Consider the following 20020-nt stretch of genomic DNA (forward strand, 5'->3'; position numbering starts at 1 on the left):
GTGTGTCCAGAATGTATTAAAGGTTATCGTCACTTTATCAGACAAGGAAGCAAGAAGAGGTGACCTGATGAGGGTGGGGTCAGGATATAGGCAGCCATAAGAAGTAATCTAACCCAAGACTTTCTTTGAATACAGTTGATTTGCAAGATAATTTTGTCATGGTACAATCTGATGTAAGAGTTTTTTTTACAGGGTTTGACTGAGACAGCTATAAACAATGCGATCATATCAGAATGGCGATGGCAAGAAGGACATGTGCATTTAATGATCACATAAGTAAATATTAAAAGTGCATCCTTGATATACATCCACACCCAAGTCGCTGTGCCAAAACACTGTGGGTGATTCTGGCATCATCTTAGTCTTCCAACAAGCTACTGCCCCCATACACTCCCATAAAAGGTAAAGGAATGGGTGAACTTTTGAATAAGAATAAACATTAATCAATGTAAAGCTATAAAAGTAGGCCACATTGAGAGCCCCATGGGAGTTCTGTTATATACATTCTAGAAATGTCTGTCTAGGGAGAGGCAGACCATCTCGGACTCCTCTATCCATATCTTGATGTCTCCATTTCATGCAAGTCTTGACGGTCCTTTCGCCAAACAGAAATGTGAGGCCACTGGCTTCAGTCCATCTTAAGGTTGACGTAGATGTACCGGATAAACTTGAGAGAGGATGCAAAGGAAACCGTGCCAAGCATAAGGAAGAAGACATAGGCAGTTAAGAAAGAGTAGCCAAAAAACTCCACACTCTGTACAGCTCCAGACATGTTGGAACGTCTGGAGTAGTAAAAGATGGAGTAGAGAAAGATGAAGACTCCTGTAGAGCCTGTGCTGAGCACCGAGCGCCACCACCAGCGGTAGTCCTCACCCGAAAGTTGGAAATAAGTCAAAGCAATAGAAATGCAGGCTCCCACGCTCAGTAGAATGGCAAAGACGATGAAGAGGATGCCGTAGAGTGTGTACTGTTCACGCCCCCACACTGTGGCAAAAATGTAGTAGAGCTCCACGGAGATGGCACTGCAGTAAAAGAGGAAGAAAATAGGAGGTTAATGGTACAAAAAACACCTCAGGAAGAAACTCATCTGTGATACATGGATAAGCAATTGAAGAAAGTTTAGACCGGGAACCAGAGGAGATAACAGCACAAAATCAATGACAAATGAAGGCTTGACAGAAGATAAGAGAAAGAGGGGAGGAGGACATGAATGAGGCATACATATCAGAAGCCATGCAAAGAATGCAGAAATAGGATAAGGAACTTAATAACAAAAAGACTCAACACAAGAATCTTATAAAGAGAAACACAAAGGGGAGACAGGCACCTATAACATGTGCAGACATTACAGAAAATCCAAAGGGAAAGTAGCCAGAGATGCGAGAAATACATCAAAGACATTCAAAAAGAAAAGAACGAGAGGTAGGAGAAGAACATCACTGAAACAGAAAATAGATTTAAGTGAGGAACAAAAGAGAAAAGAACATTATTAAAATAGGACATGGGGAGGAAGATATAAAGGGGGACATAAGTGGCAAATGGAGAAAACTAACAGAGAAAGCCATGTATGTTCAATTGCAAAATTCCAAGCTACAATGGGAGGATCTTAAAATACCATTCCTTTTAGGCAATACTATAGCAAATGGCATGAAGGCAGGTAGCTAAAAAGAAATGGTATGAAGTTAAGAATACATAGATGGGAGATTAACAGTTATTTCCCTTGCATACTCAACAATTTATAGAGGGAGAAATAAGACACATGGAAGGACATTGGTGACAGTGTGTGACCACAAAACAGTCATAGATTAGAGGGAAGAAGGAATTTATAACCAAATTGAAAATCAGCAGAGGAAGATATGGCAAGGAACCAGGGAAAAGAACAAATGAATCGGATACCAGCACGAGAAGCCGGGGGACGTGTACAGATTGGTTCCTTAACACACTGAGCTACACTGTAATGCCTGCTCTGAAGCTATGCATGTGTGGTCGTATTACCATTAGGGATATCAAAATAATATGTCGAGACCTGCTTAACAGAAAGGTCTAGGCTTTTGGTTGTTGAATTAACTTCCCATGTTATAGAATTAGGAAAAGCTGCGGATTCAAGAAATGACAGTACTGCTGCTTTTAATAATGCCCTTCTTTCTACCTAATGCCCTTGCTCTGAAATAATATCAATTCCGTGTGCTCTCTCTCTACCTCACTTTACTCTCTACACTTTTACGCTCTACACTTTCAATCTCTTCATTGTTAGTTTATCATTCACCAGCCCATATCTTGCAACATGTCTGTTGGTGACTTTTTTTTTTTTGAAAGACTAGACCCAATACAAAGTGAGCTTAGATCTCTTAGAACAGCTAATCTTGCTTTATCTTATGAACTAGGTTCAGTGATCCAACACAGTGGGAGGTTAGGAGGTATTCTTTGAATGTGATTTTGGCTCTAAGCCCCAGCACTAGCAACAACCTCTACGTCTTGACCAGACTATGCTTTCATCAAATTTTCTATACTGAACTTTTCTAAAATGGCAAAATGCAGTCCTCAGCAGATTTGAAATTGCAACTATACTATAATTACACTTCGGACACTAGGTGAGACACTCCATGTCATATCAGTAGTAGAGCCAAGGCTTAGAATGGATACCTCTAGATTCAAAGTGGCCCCCAGTTCTGTCCAGCATTAGACCGGAATAAACGTCAGGTCAAAGCAGCTAAAGAGATACACTGCTGCAGTTACAATTACAAAGACATGCTGATCAGCCCTACAGAAATACAAGGACGAACAGAAACTAACCTCAAAACTACAGTACTCCTCTGGAATACTATTGATTAACAACAGATAAGGAAGACTCTACTTACCCTGCTTACCTAAGCCGGAGGAAAACTTTGGGGACGCCCTTAGCTGAGCATATTGCAACAGTTGGTATGTAGTGTGAGGAGGAGTATGAAGTAGTGTTGGGTGGTTTGAGGGTGGGCAGGAGAGTTTTTGGTGGGGATCGGGGGGTTTAACGATACCAAGTCATTGTTTGGAGGAGGAGGCATCCCTTACTGGAGCCAATTCCATCTTTGCCCCAGTTGTTGCTCTTGTAACTCACCCTGGTGTATCCTTTGACTGTCCGAGTCCTTAAATTAATGCAGATGTCCCCAATAATCTTGCTCCACCTCATAACCCTGGTCCCCAAAACACAGTCTTCAAGGTTGTAGCTTGGAAGGCACCCTTAGACTTGCTGGTGTCTGTGTCCTTCTTGATTTTCAAGGAGCTCATCAAAATGAAGGATAAAGAGATGCTCTCAATTGAAAGAGAGGTTGAGAAGGTACTGCTGCAGACTTGGCCAGACTCCACGATGTGTAGGCAGGCATAGTGTAACTGTAGGACACGTGTTTATGCCCTGAGTAGTAGAAAATGCTGGGTCAAGAGTGCAGCAAATGTTGGTGTTAGAGATAACCTTTCCCTTAACCACAAGCTCTTGTTTTTTTTTCTAAAGCTTTCTGGGAGGTGCTTTACCAGTTGTGCCCTCTCCTCCCAATACCAATCGTATTAGGAAAAGAGGCCAGTAGAACTGGCAATGAGCCAACAGGTGGAAGCCTCCACCGCCACATGCTTGCCAGCTGTTTCATATACACTTGCTCTCGGTCTGTATGTGGGGGTGGATGACAAGGATGTCTGGGGAAGCCCGACTATGGATGTACAGCGAGTCCTAAGTTGAGGTCTTGCTTTTTTTGTCCCCCTTAGGAATGACAATGTTTGCCTTTATCAGCTTCATGGAGTTATCTGGCATGATCCTTTAGCATACCCCTCAGCCTGGGAAGAAACTGCACAATCCTTAAAGTTTGCGTGAGGTTGGCCACAAATAAATCATCCTCATCTTGAAGAACGCGCAAATCCACTTTGTGATGCTGGGCAGCCCTTTGGATTACCATGTTGTAGGCTGTAGTGTCATTATGTGGTAATGGTTTGGCATGGTAGGGCTATGAAGTGATCAATCTGAGAGTCAAGCACTCAGTCCTCCCATGAGTCACTCCCCTCCCTAGGTGCTAGGGGTTCATCATTAGGAGATACAGGCTCAAAAAGGCTTTCTAGTCAGAAAAGATCATATTTCATCTTTGTAGGAAGGGAGGTAATGGTGGTGATGGAGGAGGGGACTTGAGAGACTGTGGTGGTACAAGAGAGTGGCGTGGTGCAGGAGGCTGGGATGATGGGCTTGTGCCCCTGTTCCTTTGCTTCTTGGGGTGGAGAGTTTTTAGTGCCTTGAAAACCAGCTCCTCCTCAAATGTGAGCCTGAGCTTCTAGTGTATGCAAGAGATCGCACATGGAGGCTAGCCCAAAGGCTCCTTGGTGAGTTATTTGCTGGTGTCTGGGTACAGGACATGAGCTCGCTGATTGGCATCGGGTACCTTGCACAGACGTAGGAAGGCCAGTAGGAGGATCAGACCCTTGGAAGTATCTAACATCAGTGTCAGAGTTTGGTTAGACAGCAGTCTTCAGCGGAGCTTTCTGCTCAGTGAGGTTGCCGGACACCTTAGAATGGAGGCGGAGTTGCCTGCTAATTTGGTTTGACACTTTTGGGAGGTGGCATGGTAGGCGTTGAGGCCAGATCTCAGGGTTGACATAACACCAGGCGTGGAGCAAGATCCCAAGGTCGCTGGTGTCTATGGCTCAGCTCAGCGCTTGATGTCAGATTCTTGAGGGAGCAGTGCTTTACCTCGGCCTAGGTGCATTTTATAAGGATCTTTGAGTTAAAGATCTTTGAGTGTGTGCACCAAAGCTGCAGGTCTGGGCATTGTCCCAGTGTGCTGGTCAGAAGGTTTCAGATCCTTGGCTTCACAATGCTCATCGTCATTTGGCATTGGAGGAAGATGGTCTAGAGGATGGGTGTGCCCTATGCTGCAGAAAGGCTAGAGTAGCCTACTACTACTTCTTCTTTGGTCTCAAGCCAGTCTTGTTCCCAAAGATCTCGGGATCTCTGAGGGTTGCTGCTGCATCTTACGATGTGCCCAGCATCTCTCCCTTCACTACAGTAGGCTTCTTGCAGCAGAAAGACTGGTGTAGAAGTTGCCGTGGTCGGGTCAGAGGTTGAAGGTACAGTGCTGATCCAACCATGGGTATTTGGAATTGCAAGGGCAGAACTGGGAGGGTGTACGTTCCATATTCTCGGAGGATACCACCTGCATTTTGCTGACTATTAATGACCATGAGTTAATGCAGTATAACAGGTTGCTGGGCACTGAAGGCCGTCGAAGTGTTGTGGAGGAGGCAGCTTCGGTTCACTTTTGAAGTGTGGATCTAGGCAAGTGTGGGCCTGATCCTGAAAAGATAATGCAACACATGACTATCTTGGAGCTTGGTCGGTAATGAACTGTCCAAACCGGATATCAGAAGAAAACTATCTGAGGTTCAGCCTGCACCCTTTTGCATTGTCCACTATGAAAGGAGCAACATCAGGTCTGGTGACTCTGAACAAAAACAAGTTACAACACCCAAGTCTAATACTAGATAGCAGGAGTATGCAGAGCATGGGTATCTACAGCCACACATACTGTAAGCATAGACATTTTTTTAATTACTTAAATACTAGTGGAAAGTTTTAATAGAATAATTTCACAATCTCTTCTACTGATGTGCCTAAATGATCTGTTAAAAAAGTCTTTCTGCACTTAATCTGTTATTGATTTCCTCTTGGATGGATGTTCTTCCAGTTAACACTAATTCAGTTAAGGCTACTTTAGCCAGACTTAAACGTGGCTTTCCGCTCAATCCTTTACAGTACAGTTACTTAGGTAGGCAACTTGGTCAACTTATTTGGCCCACTGTTTTTTATCCTAAATAGCTCTTTCCCCAGGGGCTGTCTCTTAAAGTCTTCAAGAAGCAGTGGTGAATCTTCGATTAAGAAAACAGGTTAGTAACCAACTATTGATGTATCTTTCTAGGTCTACCATGGCTGTCCAGCTGATGACAGTCACTGAAATGGTTCCCACATTGAATGATGGTCAAGGCAGTTTTCTGTCCCACTGTAACCATGGTTTCAGCCCAAGAGGACCTTTAGTTGCAGTTCACAGTGACGTTGATACCAGTTAGAGCATTCGACACGCTTGACGAAGGGTTCTTGTAAGACAGACTTAAACAATTCTGGCTGGGCAGACAATCCGTATGTTGGCTCTTCTCTTTTCTTGAGGACACACTCCGAGGATTCCATCTGATGTATATGTTCAGCCCTTGGCATTCGCTCCCACTGCTTCCTTTTTTCAGCATACACCAGCAACGAACAGATACTCAATTTGGAGAGCAATCAGCTGTCAGCAGGGTTCTTCCAACAATGTATGTAGAGGTCAGGGAGTGGATGGGCAGCTAATGGTTCAAAGTAAACTATGATAAAAGTATGGGCATAATAGTTGGTAGGTGTCAGACATATGAACTCTTACTTTCTGGCCACAGACTCTAGATAATTGCTCAATGCCTGATATCTTCGTAAAAATGTAGGATTTAATATTTGGCATAGAGCTTCAACTCATCCCAGATTGCTGTGGGATCTTCTTCCTATTTTACATCTTAAATAAGTCAGCAAGATCATTCCTTATTGAGGAGGCGAGGTGTTCCACAGCGGCTGCTATACTTGGGTCCAGATTGGGCAATGGACATGTTTTATCTGTGTACCTTTAAACATCAATCACTTGACAGAAGAACCTGCAGGATGCTGCCACCATAACCGGGTACTTCTCATTTCTGCCATAATATTTATTTTGCTGCAACTGGACTAGCTCTGCATTCACACATACATTTAATATAAAGCTATTTTTAAGGATGCCACCCCCATTTATGAAAAAGGCCCTACATTTTCAAAAGACAGTTAGTTTTGTATTTTACCGTACCATTTGATTTGGGTTGGAAATCCCTTAAAGAGACAGAAGACAGATGTTTGACAAAAGATGAACAGTTTGTTTAATGAAACAACAGTCAGGAGAACAGTTAAAGGCACAAGGTCTGAGGACCATCAATTTAAAAATCAGTGTGTGTCTTCCTTTAATACAAAACCATATATGGTAAGCAATTGTTGGTTTCTGCCTTTGTAATCCTAAATTAATTGTCTAATGGTTACCACAGGTGGGTCTCGACCTCGCATGGACACAATGTGGGTAGAGGAAAACGTGTTTAGATGTCCGGCATGGGGAGCGCATGATCACAGTGTGTGCTAGGTCCTGGTTGGTTGTGTTTCTAACTCATGTGGCATTTCACTTTTATGGTGTTTTAGGAGCGCAGTACCTCCTCCGGCAATGTGTGTTTTATTGGGGCAATCTCCCTTGACTATTGGAATATTGCTGCACCTATCTGTGGGATTGATCAAGAGTTTCCTGTCCAGCATGGGGTAAGTCTGAATCCCCAACGATAGACGAATGGTCCAAAGACTTGGATTGGTGCTGGGGTAAAAAACACAATCTATAAAAGGACGGGCTGTCCCCAAGAAGTCGGGAAAAGATCTGGGGGGATTGGAGAGAATATGTTTTTTTTTTTTTTAGAGTACTACACTGGAACCTGGGGAAGATGCGTACTAGTATAGAAAATTGCTTGCGATGGCGAATTTCCGTATCGCTGTTCTCTTATTGTACAATGTGTTGTAGTCTTTTTATGCATATCGCCATGGCATGGCCAACCTTCTACTTATACTGCACTCTAAACGTATGATCCACCCGTAGCGCTTATATGATTAAAAAGTTCAATAAAAAGATTGCCCCCTCATCCCACCCCCAAAAATAAGTTTACTGCTCAAGCGCTTGCCTGGCAACTACACACCCTACTGCCTGTGGCCTATCAATCAGCAATCTCAGGCCTTGGTCTCAGGGCCTGCTTGACTACATTTGCATGTCAAGGTTGATGTGGAGTTCACATCGGGCGATTGTTAATAAGGATGAGATTCTATTATCAGAGAATGCATCGATTTCCATGTTAACAACTCTCTGAATCATTGGTCTCTGATAACTGTCCAACTTCAGGAGACAGATTCAGATGCAAAACCTTTTAAACATAGGCTGTGACTGTCTGAACATTTTACAGCTCAATGTTCAAGATATTTCTGCTTGCTCTCCTTTAGGAATCATTTAAAAACTCGTCTCAGTTAGGCATACTCTCTCCAGGAGTCTTATTATCCTTTTGAGAGTCAAGAAACCATTTGGAATGAACAAGATATTATGATTGTGGTAGGAAATCAATGACACGTTAAGCATGAAGAGTAAAAAAAGACAGTGAAGAATCACAGAAGACAATCAATGAGAAAACAAGTTTGGTACTTAGAGGCAGAGTTTCAAGATGGAAGCAAACGACAGACTCAACAAGGAGAAAGGTGATGCCACTCGCTCCTCCAGTGGGTGGAAGAATGTAAAGGAAAAGTTACGTTCTTGTATGTACATGTAAATCTTTGAAGACAATTATTCATATATTTCTATGCATGGTCAAATAGCACTTTATAACACTTATTTTTAAGAAGGCATTTTAAATGCTAAAATACAGTACAGTAATTTGAAATGTTAACATTAGATACATTTGATGTAAAATGTTACTTCTGCCAAATTTCAGTATTTTCTTAGATATAAGGATGCATTTAGAGTAGAAATTAGATGTCTGCTATTAACCTACATTTTCTTTTTAAGGAAACAAAGAAAATGGTATCAGCTGTGCATCATATTGGAGTTGAAAGTACATATTTAAGGTAGTCAGTAGCTCTAACATGCCACCATACCTTGCATGGGTAGCCGTTTCAATTTATTTTTATTGAGACTAAAGATGCTATACTTGCTGGGCTGCTGAACGGATAAATCTTTGTCGAACTCCTGACCTGCTCCCACCCCCAAAGTCGACCTTAGCGGAGGAGGGCAAGAAGGGGTAGAGAATTTGACATTCCATGGTTTGAGACATTCTGGGGCACAGGGTAGCCCTGTACTACTGCTGCGCAGAGCTCTAATGTGCTCCAGCCCCTACCCACCTGCTGCTAGATTCAAAATGGTGCTGCCAAATGAATGGTCCGAGGTGGAGCACTTAAAAAAGGAGCCCATGATTGGGTAGTGCACACAGCCTGAGCCCGAACAGGGAAGTTTAGCCTGCGTAAATCCACCGATCGCTCAGTGATCCAGATCTGGAGGGTAGCACAACCTCTGATGCTAAGCTGGCTTGGTAACAGTGTGATCTCCAGGAGTGTAGGAAGCTGGCTCTTTACGTAATATACAAGAATGTGATATCTCATGTAAAGAGTCCACTTGTTGGTTCCCTTATAAATGGACTGGGGCTTGCTATGCAATCCTAAAGTGCTCTGTTAAGGGGGTAGTGTGGTCGAGCCGCCTTCGACTTAACACAGATGAGTGCAAGACATCAGCAAATACACAAAAGATCAATAAATGACACAACTTATGAAGGAGATCCACACCAATTTATAAAAATAGTTGGTAGTTTTATATCTGTTTAGGCATCAGAATTAAATCATTCAAGTAAGTACCCTTTTAAATAGGAATATTTTTCAGTTGACAGTGCAATTTCTGAGTTCTACAATGTTAACCCAGGAGAGGAAAATTATATGCGGTTTATCGGTTCTTGACAGCGACTTACAAGACTACATCAGGAGTTAAGGTGAATGGTGGGCAAAGTCCAAGGTAGCACCAAGAGTGCATCACCAATGGCACTAGGATTGCTGGGTGTCAAAATACGTCAGGTGTCTAACGTCATTCAACGGAGGATGGTCGCAGTAAAAAAGGGTCTGCAGGAGGGGACCATGTGACCAATCCGATGAAACCAACAAGTAGTTTCAGGTCTTGTGAGGCTTGGGGACACCTTTGGTCCTCTTCTCCACGGGCTGGGTCAGCCGGGTACAGATGTGGTTGGTGGTGTCAAATTCAAGGTAGCTGTAGAGGGGGTCTGGAAACAGATGATGCAAACTACATCAGAAGGTCCACAGATGGAAAACCCAAGGTTGGCTTTGTCTCTGGAGTGGCAGGGGACCACGTGGACACCGGTGGCTCACTTCAGCTTGGAAGCACGGGTACAACAGTTCTTTGGAGCGCCAGGTGACAATCAGGGGTCCGGAAGAAAACAAGTTACTTACTACAGTTATCCAGTGTTGGTATCTTTCATAGATTCACATGCCTGAAATAGTTTCCCGTCGCCGAGGCGGGAGTTCCACAGTAAAGAAGTGCCATAATTAAATAATAGCCACAGCGGGGGAACATCAAGGAGGCGCTTTATTCCAATGAGACACACATGACAGGCAAATGCATTTCGATGCTGCGGCCATTGTGTCTCACACTGGGCTAGCTGCACTGTCATCAGTGCCCTCGCCAAACAGACTCTCGGACAGAAGGTTGGTGCGGTGTGGGGACCAGAGGGGGTGCTCCGCTTCACTGGACACATCAGGATATTGGCCGTGTCCACCTTACCTGACTCGCCTGCGCAATTCATCCGGCAATTTGGTTTCGACCTACCCCAGCATTGCCCAGTACCGGAAAAGTGCATTCTGGGACTTGCGGTCCATTACCACACAATGGTCAGCAATTAGGGTGATGTTTCCACTTGGAATGGGCGCCATTGAGTCTCAACCAATCAAGACAGAGCGGGACTTATTTTCTTGGGAATTGGGCACGCCTCCTGTCATACTCACCGGGCACTGAAGAAGGCTCCAACGCCGAAATGCATTTGCCTGTCATGTGTGTCTCATTGGAATAAAGCGCCTCCTTGATGTTCCCCCGCTGTGGCTTCCACTTCTTTCGTGTAAAGGAGGTGTTTGTATATATATATATATATGTATATATATATATATATATATATATATATATATATATATATATATATATATAAGACTGGCTTTGTGACGTATACTCTGTCATCTGCGTACTGGTGAGCGTGCATGAGGTTGAATGCACAGTGACCGGTTGGAGCAAAATATATATATATATATATTATATATATATATATATATATATATATATATATATATATATATATATATATATATATATATATATATATATATATCCGCAATACCTCGCAGACAAACACCACTTTTAAGTAGAATCTCGAGCATGGACCAACTGTTGTATTAGTGTTATTTTATTCCCATTTCACATGCCACGACGCGTTTCGGCCGTCCAAGCGGCCTTGATCACATGACTGCGCATTCTGACAAGCCCCATTTTTAAAGTGCCAGTGCATCTCTATTGCAGTAGACAAAGAAAATACTTTCATATTTATATACATATATGTAAATGATTATTTTACATTATTTCACATAAATAAATATGTCGAATGTTAAGAATAACAGCATAAATGCTAATTTCTAAAAACATTTGATTTAGGAAATTCATCAAGGGACATAAATAAAGAGTCATTCCAACCTATATCTGCATATATATATATATATTCCAAAATCAGATTTCTCCTCTGAAAAAATCGTCCAGCACTCCAGAAGGGTTAGGTCACTCGAATCTTCATTTAGATGACTAACATCTACACATTTCAGCAGTCTCAGCTGCCTTGTTCACAAGGGTAGGGCTCCTCCATTTCTTCATTAAAATACTCGTATTACAGAGTAACAACAATGAGGAAGGACTACCAGAGTTACAACACATTCGCCTGCACATTCGTACTTCTTTTAAAAGTGGCGGCCATATTTAAATGTAAAAGGTGAATATCAAAATAGCTCATCTTACGGACAGTTCCAATTCATACAGTATATGCTGCAACAATCAAAACGCAGAATTTTGCAAATGTTAGCGCCATACTCCAGCTCGGTTTTCCTGGATTTATATAAATTACAGAGATATTAACCCCTTGTATTTGTAACCCAGATTGCCTAACAGGCCTAATATAAATAGTGGCTCTACCAAACAGAATATACCTGCACCTGTAATTTTCACAATATATACATTAATGTGTATTTTTCCTCAAACTCAGAGAACCTTAATTTAACCCGGGATAATGAAGATGGTATTAGTTTGCCATTCCTGTATACCAAACAAAAGGGGTCCAAACATACTTCAAAGTGCAAGTGTTTTGTGCAAAAATGCTCCTAAAAAGTGATATATATTGAAAAGTACCTGAATCTGACCTTAATGAAAGAGATGGCGTAGGACAGCCTGTCCAACCGCTGCATCTTCTTCATGCGATGATTGAAGACTGTAATGCTTCGGGAATGTGTGGACATGTCGCAGCACAACAGATATTTTCCAGAGTCACTCCAGCAAACAAAGCTGTAGAAGTTGATATAGTTCTTGTCGAATGAGCCTTGACTTTCCTTTGCAAAGGTTTGTTAGCCTTGTCAAGGCAGAAATGAATCGCAGATGCCAGCCATCTGGCTATTGTTGCCTTTGTTACTGCATTTCCATAGACCACGATTAGTCGGTTGGAACTCCTGATGTCTTTAGTCTTCTCTAGGTAGAATTTTAGATTGTGCTTAACATCCAAAGAGTCTAATGCTCTTTCAGCTGGAGTGAATGGATCCGGAAAGAATGTTCTTCATCTTACCGGTTCATTCAAGTGAAATTGCGGCGGTACCTTAGGGATGAATTTGGGATTTGTTCGGAAGGTTACGTAATCCCGAGTAAACTGTAAGGAATATGCTACTTACCAGTATGCATCTGTTCTTGGCATAGAGGGCTGCAGAGTGGTACATTCATGAATAGATCGCCATCTGGTGTTGGGCTCGGATGATTGCACTTGTTTTTCTCTTGGAGAAGTCTTTTGTCGTCACGAGATCAAGGACTCCTCCTTTGGGTGCTAGTGCGCATGGGCATCGGCTCCATCCTTAGATTGTTTTGCCATAGTAGGGTTAGATGGAGTAGTGTAGTAGAATACAGAAAGAGATGCCCATGTAAGTGTATCTAAATAAGATAATGTTGGGACAGACACAGGTTTCCGGGGAGGCAGGGAGGGCATGTACCACTCTGCAGACCTCTATGCCAAGAACAGATGCATACTGGTAAGTAGCATATTCCGTTCGAGGCATATGGGCTGCAGATGGTACATTTATTAATAGATTATACAGCAGTTACCTCCCTAGCGGTGGTCACCCGTGTCTGTCCCAACCGTTTGAAATAAAGTTTTTAATACAGCTTGGCCCACTCTGGCTTGTTGTGTAGCCTGCACATCAACACAGTAGTGTTTTGTGAAGGTATGTGGTGTAGACCAAGTTGCTGCTCTGCATATGTCATCTAGGGGAATGTTTCCTAAGAATGCCATAGATGCCCCTAGTTTACGTGTAGAATGAGCTCTAGGAGGAACAGTTAATGTTCTCTTTGCTTTTATGTAACATATTTGTATACATCTTACAATCCATCTGGCAATGCCTGCTTTAGAGATAGGGTTGCCATTATGTGTTGGGGAAAACGCTACAAATAGTTGTTTAGTTTTCCTGAAACTTTGTGTTCTTTCTATGTAGTACAATATTGCCCTTTTGACATCGAATGTATGTAGGGCCCTTTCTGCTACCGTCTGTGGTTTTGGGAAAAAGACTGGTAGTTCCACTGGTTGATTGATGTGAAATGCTGAAATTACTTTAAGCAAGAACTTTGGGTTTGTTCTAAGAACCACTTTATTCTGGTGTAACTGTAGGAATGGTTCTTGTATTGTCAATGCCTGTAATTCGCTTACTCTCCTGAGGGATGTAATGGCTATTAGGAAGGCAACCTTCCATGTAAGGAATTGTATTTCACACCTATGCATAGGTTCGAACGGTGGTCCCATTAGTCTGGTGAGTACTATGTTGAGATTCCAGACCGGGGAAGGTGGCAATCTTGGTGGAATGACTCTTTTGAGGCCTTCCATGAAGGCTTTGATTGCTGGCACTCTAAACAGGGATAGATGTTGCCTGTTTTGTAGGTACGCTGCTATAGCTGCTAGATGTACTCTAATAGATGTGTAAGCAAGATTACATTGCTGTAAGTGTAATAAGTAGCAAATAATATTTTTTGTTGATACGTCCAGAGGGTTGATGTTGTTACTGGTACAGTATACAGCAAACCTTTTCCACTTCGCTGCATAGCATGCTCTGGTGGTGGGACGTCTTGCCTGCTTAATGATCTCCATACAGTTTGGAGGTAGATCTAAGTATCTAAATTCTAAGATTTCAGGAGCCAGATCGCTAGGTTCAGTTGTTTGGGATCTGGGTGCATTATTTCTCCATGGTTCTGTGTATGGTGCATGGGTAAAATTCTTAGCTTTTGGTGTGGTACCTGTGAGAGTTGCAGGAGCGTGGTGAACCACGGCTGTCGTGCCCACGTGGGTGCTACTAGTATCATGGTCATTGAGTGTTGTTGCAGCTTTCAAACCACTAATGGGATTAGTGGAAGAGGTGGAAAAGCGTATGCAAATTTGTTGGACCAATTTATCCATAACGCATTGCCCTGCGACAGGTGGTGTGGGTACCTGGATGCAAAGCTTTGGCATGTTGCGTTCTGATGAGTGGCAAAGAGATCTATCTCTGGTTGTCCCCATCTTTGGAAGAATGGCTGCAGTATTTGGTGGTGCAGTTCCCATTCGTGTATTTGTTCTGACTGTCTGCTTAAGATGTCTGCTATCTGATTTTGAACTCCTGGTAGGTGTTCGGCTAATAGATAGATGTTTTGAGGAATGGCCCATCTCCAAATTTCCTGCGCTAGTCTGGATAGTTGGAGAGAGTGCGTCCCCCCCCTGTTTTTGAATATAATACATTGCTGTCATGTTGTCTGTTCTGATCAGGACTGCTTTGTTGAGAATGTGCATTTGAAAGGCTTTTAATGCTAGAAACACTGCGAGTAGTTCTAGATGATTGATGTGCAGTCTTTTTTCCTGTACACTCCATCTTCCCTGTACTGTATATTTCTCCATATGCGCTCCCCATCCGGTGAGCGATGCATCCGCTGTTATCACCACCTGTGGAATTGGTTCTAGGAACGACCGCCCCTTGGAAATGTTTGTTGTGTTCCACCACTTCAGAGAGCGGTGTGTGCGGTCTACCAACACCAGATCTGTAATCTGCCCTTGAGCCTGATTCCACTGTGTCGCTAAGCATTCTTGCAGCGGACGCATTTGTAGTTTGGCATATGGTATTAGCAGTATGCAGGATGACATCATCCCTAATAACTGCATGAACACTCGCACTGTTAGTGAGTGTTGTGGTTGAAATCTTTGAATGAATGTAAGCATTGTTTGAATCCTGACAGAATTGGGGTATACTTTGGCTTTTTCTGTGTCTATAGTAGCCCCTAGATATTGTTGAACCTTGTTTGGTTGCAGGTGGGATTTTGTGTAGTTCACCGTAAACCCTAGCTGGTGCAGCAACTGAATTGTCTTTTGTGTGTTTTGAAGACATTCTTCTTGTGACTTGGCCTTTATTAGCCAGTCGTCCAAGTAAGGGAAGACATGTATTTGTTGTCTTCTTAGGTGAGCTGCAACCACTGCTAGGCATTTTGTGAACACTCTTGGCGCTGTTGTGACCCCAAATGGAAGGACTTTGAATTGATAATGTTGTCCTTCTACAACAAACCTGAGGTATTTCCTGTGGGCTTTGTGAATTGGGATATGAAAGTAGCGTCTTTTAGATCCAGTGTAGAAAGAAAGTCCCCTTTCTTCAGTAAAGGAAGTACTTGTTGGAGCGTGACCATGTGGAAATGTTCCGAATTTATGTATGCATTGAGAGGTCTGAGGTCTAGTATTGGCCTTAGAGACCCGTCTTTTTTGGGGATTAGGAAGTATAGAGAGTATACTCCTGTTCCTTGTTGTTGTTGTGGAACCTTCTCTATGGCATGCTTTCCTAGTAGAGATAGTACTTCCTGTTTTAACAGTTTTAGGTGATCTTGACTCATTGGACGCTGTTTGGGGGGGGATGTTTGGTGGGGTAGCTGTGAGTTCCAGGCAATAACCATGTTGGATAATTTGTCTCACCCACCTGTCTGACGTGATGTTTTACCAGACAGGTAGGAACTGTGATAGGCATCCCCCGACCGGTGTTATATGGTCTGGGGGGAGCTGTATGAAGTCACTGTTTTGGGGTTGGAGAGTTGCGGTTGTTGTTGTTTCCGCGACCTCTACCCATGTGGTTGTTACCTCTGTAACTGCCTCTAGAATTACCTCTGGGTGATGTTGGTGTAAAAGAGGTTGGTTGCTGACTTGTACCTGTATTTTGGGATCCGCCTCTATAGGTGGACATACGAAAGGAACCTCTTTGGGTTGGCTGTTGCAATGCTCCCATTGATTTAGCCGTTTCTGTATCTTTTTTCATCTTTTCTAAGGTCTCATCTGTCCCTGAGCCGAAAAGTGTTTTCTCATCAAAAGGCTGGTTCAATAAGGATGTTTGTACCTCTTGTTTAAACCCTGAAACTCTGAGCCATGCATGTCTTCTTAGCATGATGCTTGTGTTTATGGATCTTGCTGCAGTGTCTGCTGCGTCTAGGGCGCACTTAATGGAAGTATTAGTTATTATCTTCCCTTCTTGTATTAGCTGATCTGCCTTCTTTTGATGTTCTTTAGGGAGATGCATTATGAGTTTTTCTAACTCATCATAATGAGCTCTGTCGTACCGTGCAAGTAGCGCTTGCGTATTAGCTATGCGCCAGCTGTTTGCCGCTTGTGATGCTACTCTTTTGCCAGAGGCATCTATTAACTTAGACTCCTTGTCAGGAGGCGGAGCTTCTCCTGTAGTTAATGAGTTTGCTCTCTTACGAGCGTTTGTGACCACTAGCGAGTCCAGAGGAATTTGTCCCTTGATAAATATTGGGTCCTTTGTGGCTGCCTTATATTTTTTTATCAATTCTTGGGTTTAATACCCTAGCCCTCACCGGGTCTTTGAATATTTCTGATGTGTGATTGAGGAGACCCTTAAGCATTGGTAGTGTTCCTGATGTTCTTTGTGCAGCAGGAAGTGTTTCTAACAGGAAATCCTCTATTTGATGTTCTGCATGTAGTTCTACCTAGTGGTATTTTGCTGCCCTATTAATTAGCTGTGCAAAACCTGTATTATCATCAGGTGGTGAAGGTTTTGAGGGATACAGTTCAGGGTCGTTATCATTATCTGACCCTACATTATAATCTTCCCATGGGTCTGCATCCTCTGGGACAGTGTCTTCATCATCCCTAGGATGTTCCCCCTCTCCCATGTCACTTTCTACATCGGTTATAGGTGTAGATGGGCGTGGTGTAAAAGGAATAGCTGGCAGAGTGTGAGGAAGAGGAGAAGAGGGTGTGTCTCTAGGCTGTGGAGAAAGGGGAGGAGTTGTATTTGTCCCCATTGTTCTCTTCTTAGGAGGAGGATTTCTGTCGTCCAACTGTTCATTCTTCCTCTTTTTAGGTAGTTCTGTCACTACCTTGCCAGTTTGTGGATCAATAAACAGTCTTTTGTTTGGGATCTGTTTGATGCTCCTGTGTCGGTATCGAAGTTTTTGGTTCCAAAAGGTGTTTTTTCTTCTGACTGTCCATTTGTGTTTTCGGCACCGAGAGTTTATTCGAATCCGATATTTTCGGTGTCGAGGACGTTTGACGTCAAAGCATGTTTCGGTTTCGACATGGAATGTTTCGACTTCGAGCTTTCCTTTGTATGGAGCTTCGGCGTCGATGTCTAGGTGGGCCGTTTCTCGGATCCAACATGGTGGGAGACCGAGTGTTTCGGTTTCGTTGCCGGGCCCGAAGGCGGGGCGTCGGAAACTTTTTTCGGTTGTCTGACCGGGGTCGACACCGTGCGGGGTCGGTTCTTTGGTAAGGGGACGTCGTCACTCACGGTTTGATGAACTTCGATTTCTTCGACGTCAGACTCGTCCGCTCCCGACCCCGCCTCGTCCTCCTCTTCTTCTTCTTCCTCTTCCTCTTTGGGGTGCTGGTCCTAGAACAGCTCCGGGATTGCCTGTGACTGCATTCTCAACACCTCGTGTCTTCGGGCTCGACGGTTTCTAATCGTCGACTTGGAGGAGAATGCCGCGCAGGCTTCACAGTCCCTGGATTCGTGTTCAGGGGATAAGCAGAGGTTACACACCTCGTGTAGGTCCTTGTGTGGAAACTTAGCACCACACGTTGGACATTTCTTGAATGGAGTCCTTTCCATGGACTCCGGACTGGACTACGTCGAGATGGGCCTCCTGTTCTCGTCGACGTAGCAGTTGGAAATCTTGTTGTTGACGTCGAAGCGCGTCGAAATGGAAATGTACTTGCGCTCGATAACAATACCGTCGAATTGGAAAGGGAATACGCGCCGAAATATAACTTTTTTGTCGAAGTCGATCCGGAGCGCTTCGATCCTCATCCGAACCCGATGGCGGAAAAAAACAATCTAAGGATGGAGCCGATGCCCATGCGCACTAGCACCCAAAGGAGGAGTCATCGATCTCATGACGACAAAAGACTTCTCCAAGAGAAAAACAAGTGCAATCATCCGAGCCCAACACCAGATGGCGATCTATTCATAAATGTACCATCTGCAGCCCATATGCCTCGAACAAAGGGTTCCTTGATAGTGAATGCTTGGATTTCACTAACCCTTTTTGCAGAGGTAAGAGCCAGTAAAAGGGTGACCTTCCAAGTGAGGAATTTGAGATAAGCTTTATGGATTGGTTCAAATGGACGCTTCATTAATTGTGCTAGCACGGTGTGGAGTTCCCACTCTGGAGGGGGTGCTCGCACTGGAGGGAAGGCTCAGAAAAGTCAAAGTCCTTTCATGAATTGTTTGACAAGAGAAGATGAGCAGAGAGAGGGAGGTTTTGCGCATTTCCTGAATCTGGAAAAGCAGCAAGATATACTTTGATTTATGAAAAAGTAAGCCTAGACTTTGCAAGAGAAAGCAGATACTGGAGTATTTGTTCTGCAGGAGCTTGAATAGGGTGAATAATATTAGCCTTGCATCAGTAGAAAAAAAATCGCTTCCATTTGAGGAGATAAGTCTTGATTGTGCTTTGGGAACGAGATTTGGCTAAAACCTCACGACAGTCCTGTGAAATGTTGAGGTCCTTGAACTCTAAGAAATCAGGAGCCATGCATGCAAGTGCAGGGACTGTGGGTCCGGATGAACTACTTGCCCTCTGTCCCTTGATAACATTGTAGGCGTCGGAAGAAGGCAAATGGGCTTGTCTTGAGACAATAGGAGAAGTTCCTGGAACCAATATTGCCTTGGCCAATGGGGTGCAATCCGTATTAAACAGCAACCCTCCAGCTTCATCTTGCGGAGCACCTTCGGAATCAATGGTATTGGGGGAAAAATTTACGCACAAATCCCTGACCATCGCATGAACAGGGCATTCCTTCTTGATCCCTGTTGAGGGAACCTGCTGGCATAGTATCGGCATTTCTTGTTCTCCCTCGTTGCGAATAGGTCCAGTGCAGGTTCGCCTCAAGCCTGGAACCTTGTGTTCGCCTGCTCCTGCTCTAGCTCCCACTCGTGACAGTCCGACTGAGACCTGCTCAGCGTGTCCGCCAGGGTAATGTGGAGACCCCGGACATGTTCGGCTCTCAGTGTTATCTTGTGGAGTGTGATCTACTTCCACAATTCCGGAGCCTCTTGCGAGAGCGTAGCTGATTTCGTTTCTCCTTTATTTGTTGACATAATACATGCTGGTGGTATACTCGGTACGGACCAACACCGAGGAACCCGCAATCCTTGGAAGGTATGCTTGGAGAGGCAGAAATATGGCGCGGAGCTCCAGTCTGTGGATATACTGTTGTCTTTGTAAGTGAGACCATCTTCCTTGAATCTGCCATTCCCGCAGATGACCGCCCCATCCTTCCATGGAGGCCTCGGTCGTTAAAACGAAATCTGGAATGGTCTGTAGGAAAGTGAGGCACTGGGTTAAATTCTCTGTCTGTGACCACCAATGCAGAGAATTTATCCTGCGCTGTGACACCTCGATAGTATCGTCGAACAAACCCATGTCAGTCGTGTGACAAGAATGCTTTGCACTGGACCGTGTCTAACCTTTCTCCGAGAAAAGACATGACTTGGAGAGGACGCAACTGTGATTTGCTCTCGTTAAGGGTCAGCCCCAGAGAAGAGAAGTATACATTTTACTGCGGCAACTTTGGTTTTGTGTTCTGA

The 20020-nt window shown here is 43.7% G+C and overlaps 1 protein-coding gene across 1 annotated transcript in view; it reads right to left on the reverse strand.

The window, feature by feature from the left end:
- Positions 1-234: 234 nt before the first annotated feature.
- Positions 235-20020, reverse strand: part of TM9SF1 (transmembrane 9 superfamily member 1) — a 211503-nt gene continuing 191717 nt past the window's right edge. Inside the window, exon 6 of the mRNA XM_078644928.1 lies at positions 235-1022. Within this exon, the coding sequence (XP_078501054.1) occupies positions 629-1022 (394 nt within the window). The 3' untranslated portion in view covers positions 235-628. The remainder of the gene's footprint in view (positions 1023-20020) is intronic.

Source organism: Lissotriton helveticus, chromosome 5_1, assembly GCF_964261635.1.
Source record: "Lissotriton helveticus chromosome 5_1, aLisHel1.1, whole genome shotgun sequence".
In the NCBI taxonomy this organism is placed as follows: Eukaryota; Metazoa; Chordata; class Amphibia; order Caudata; family Salamandridae; genus Lissotriton; species Lissotriton helveticus.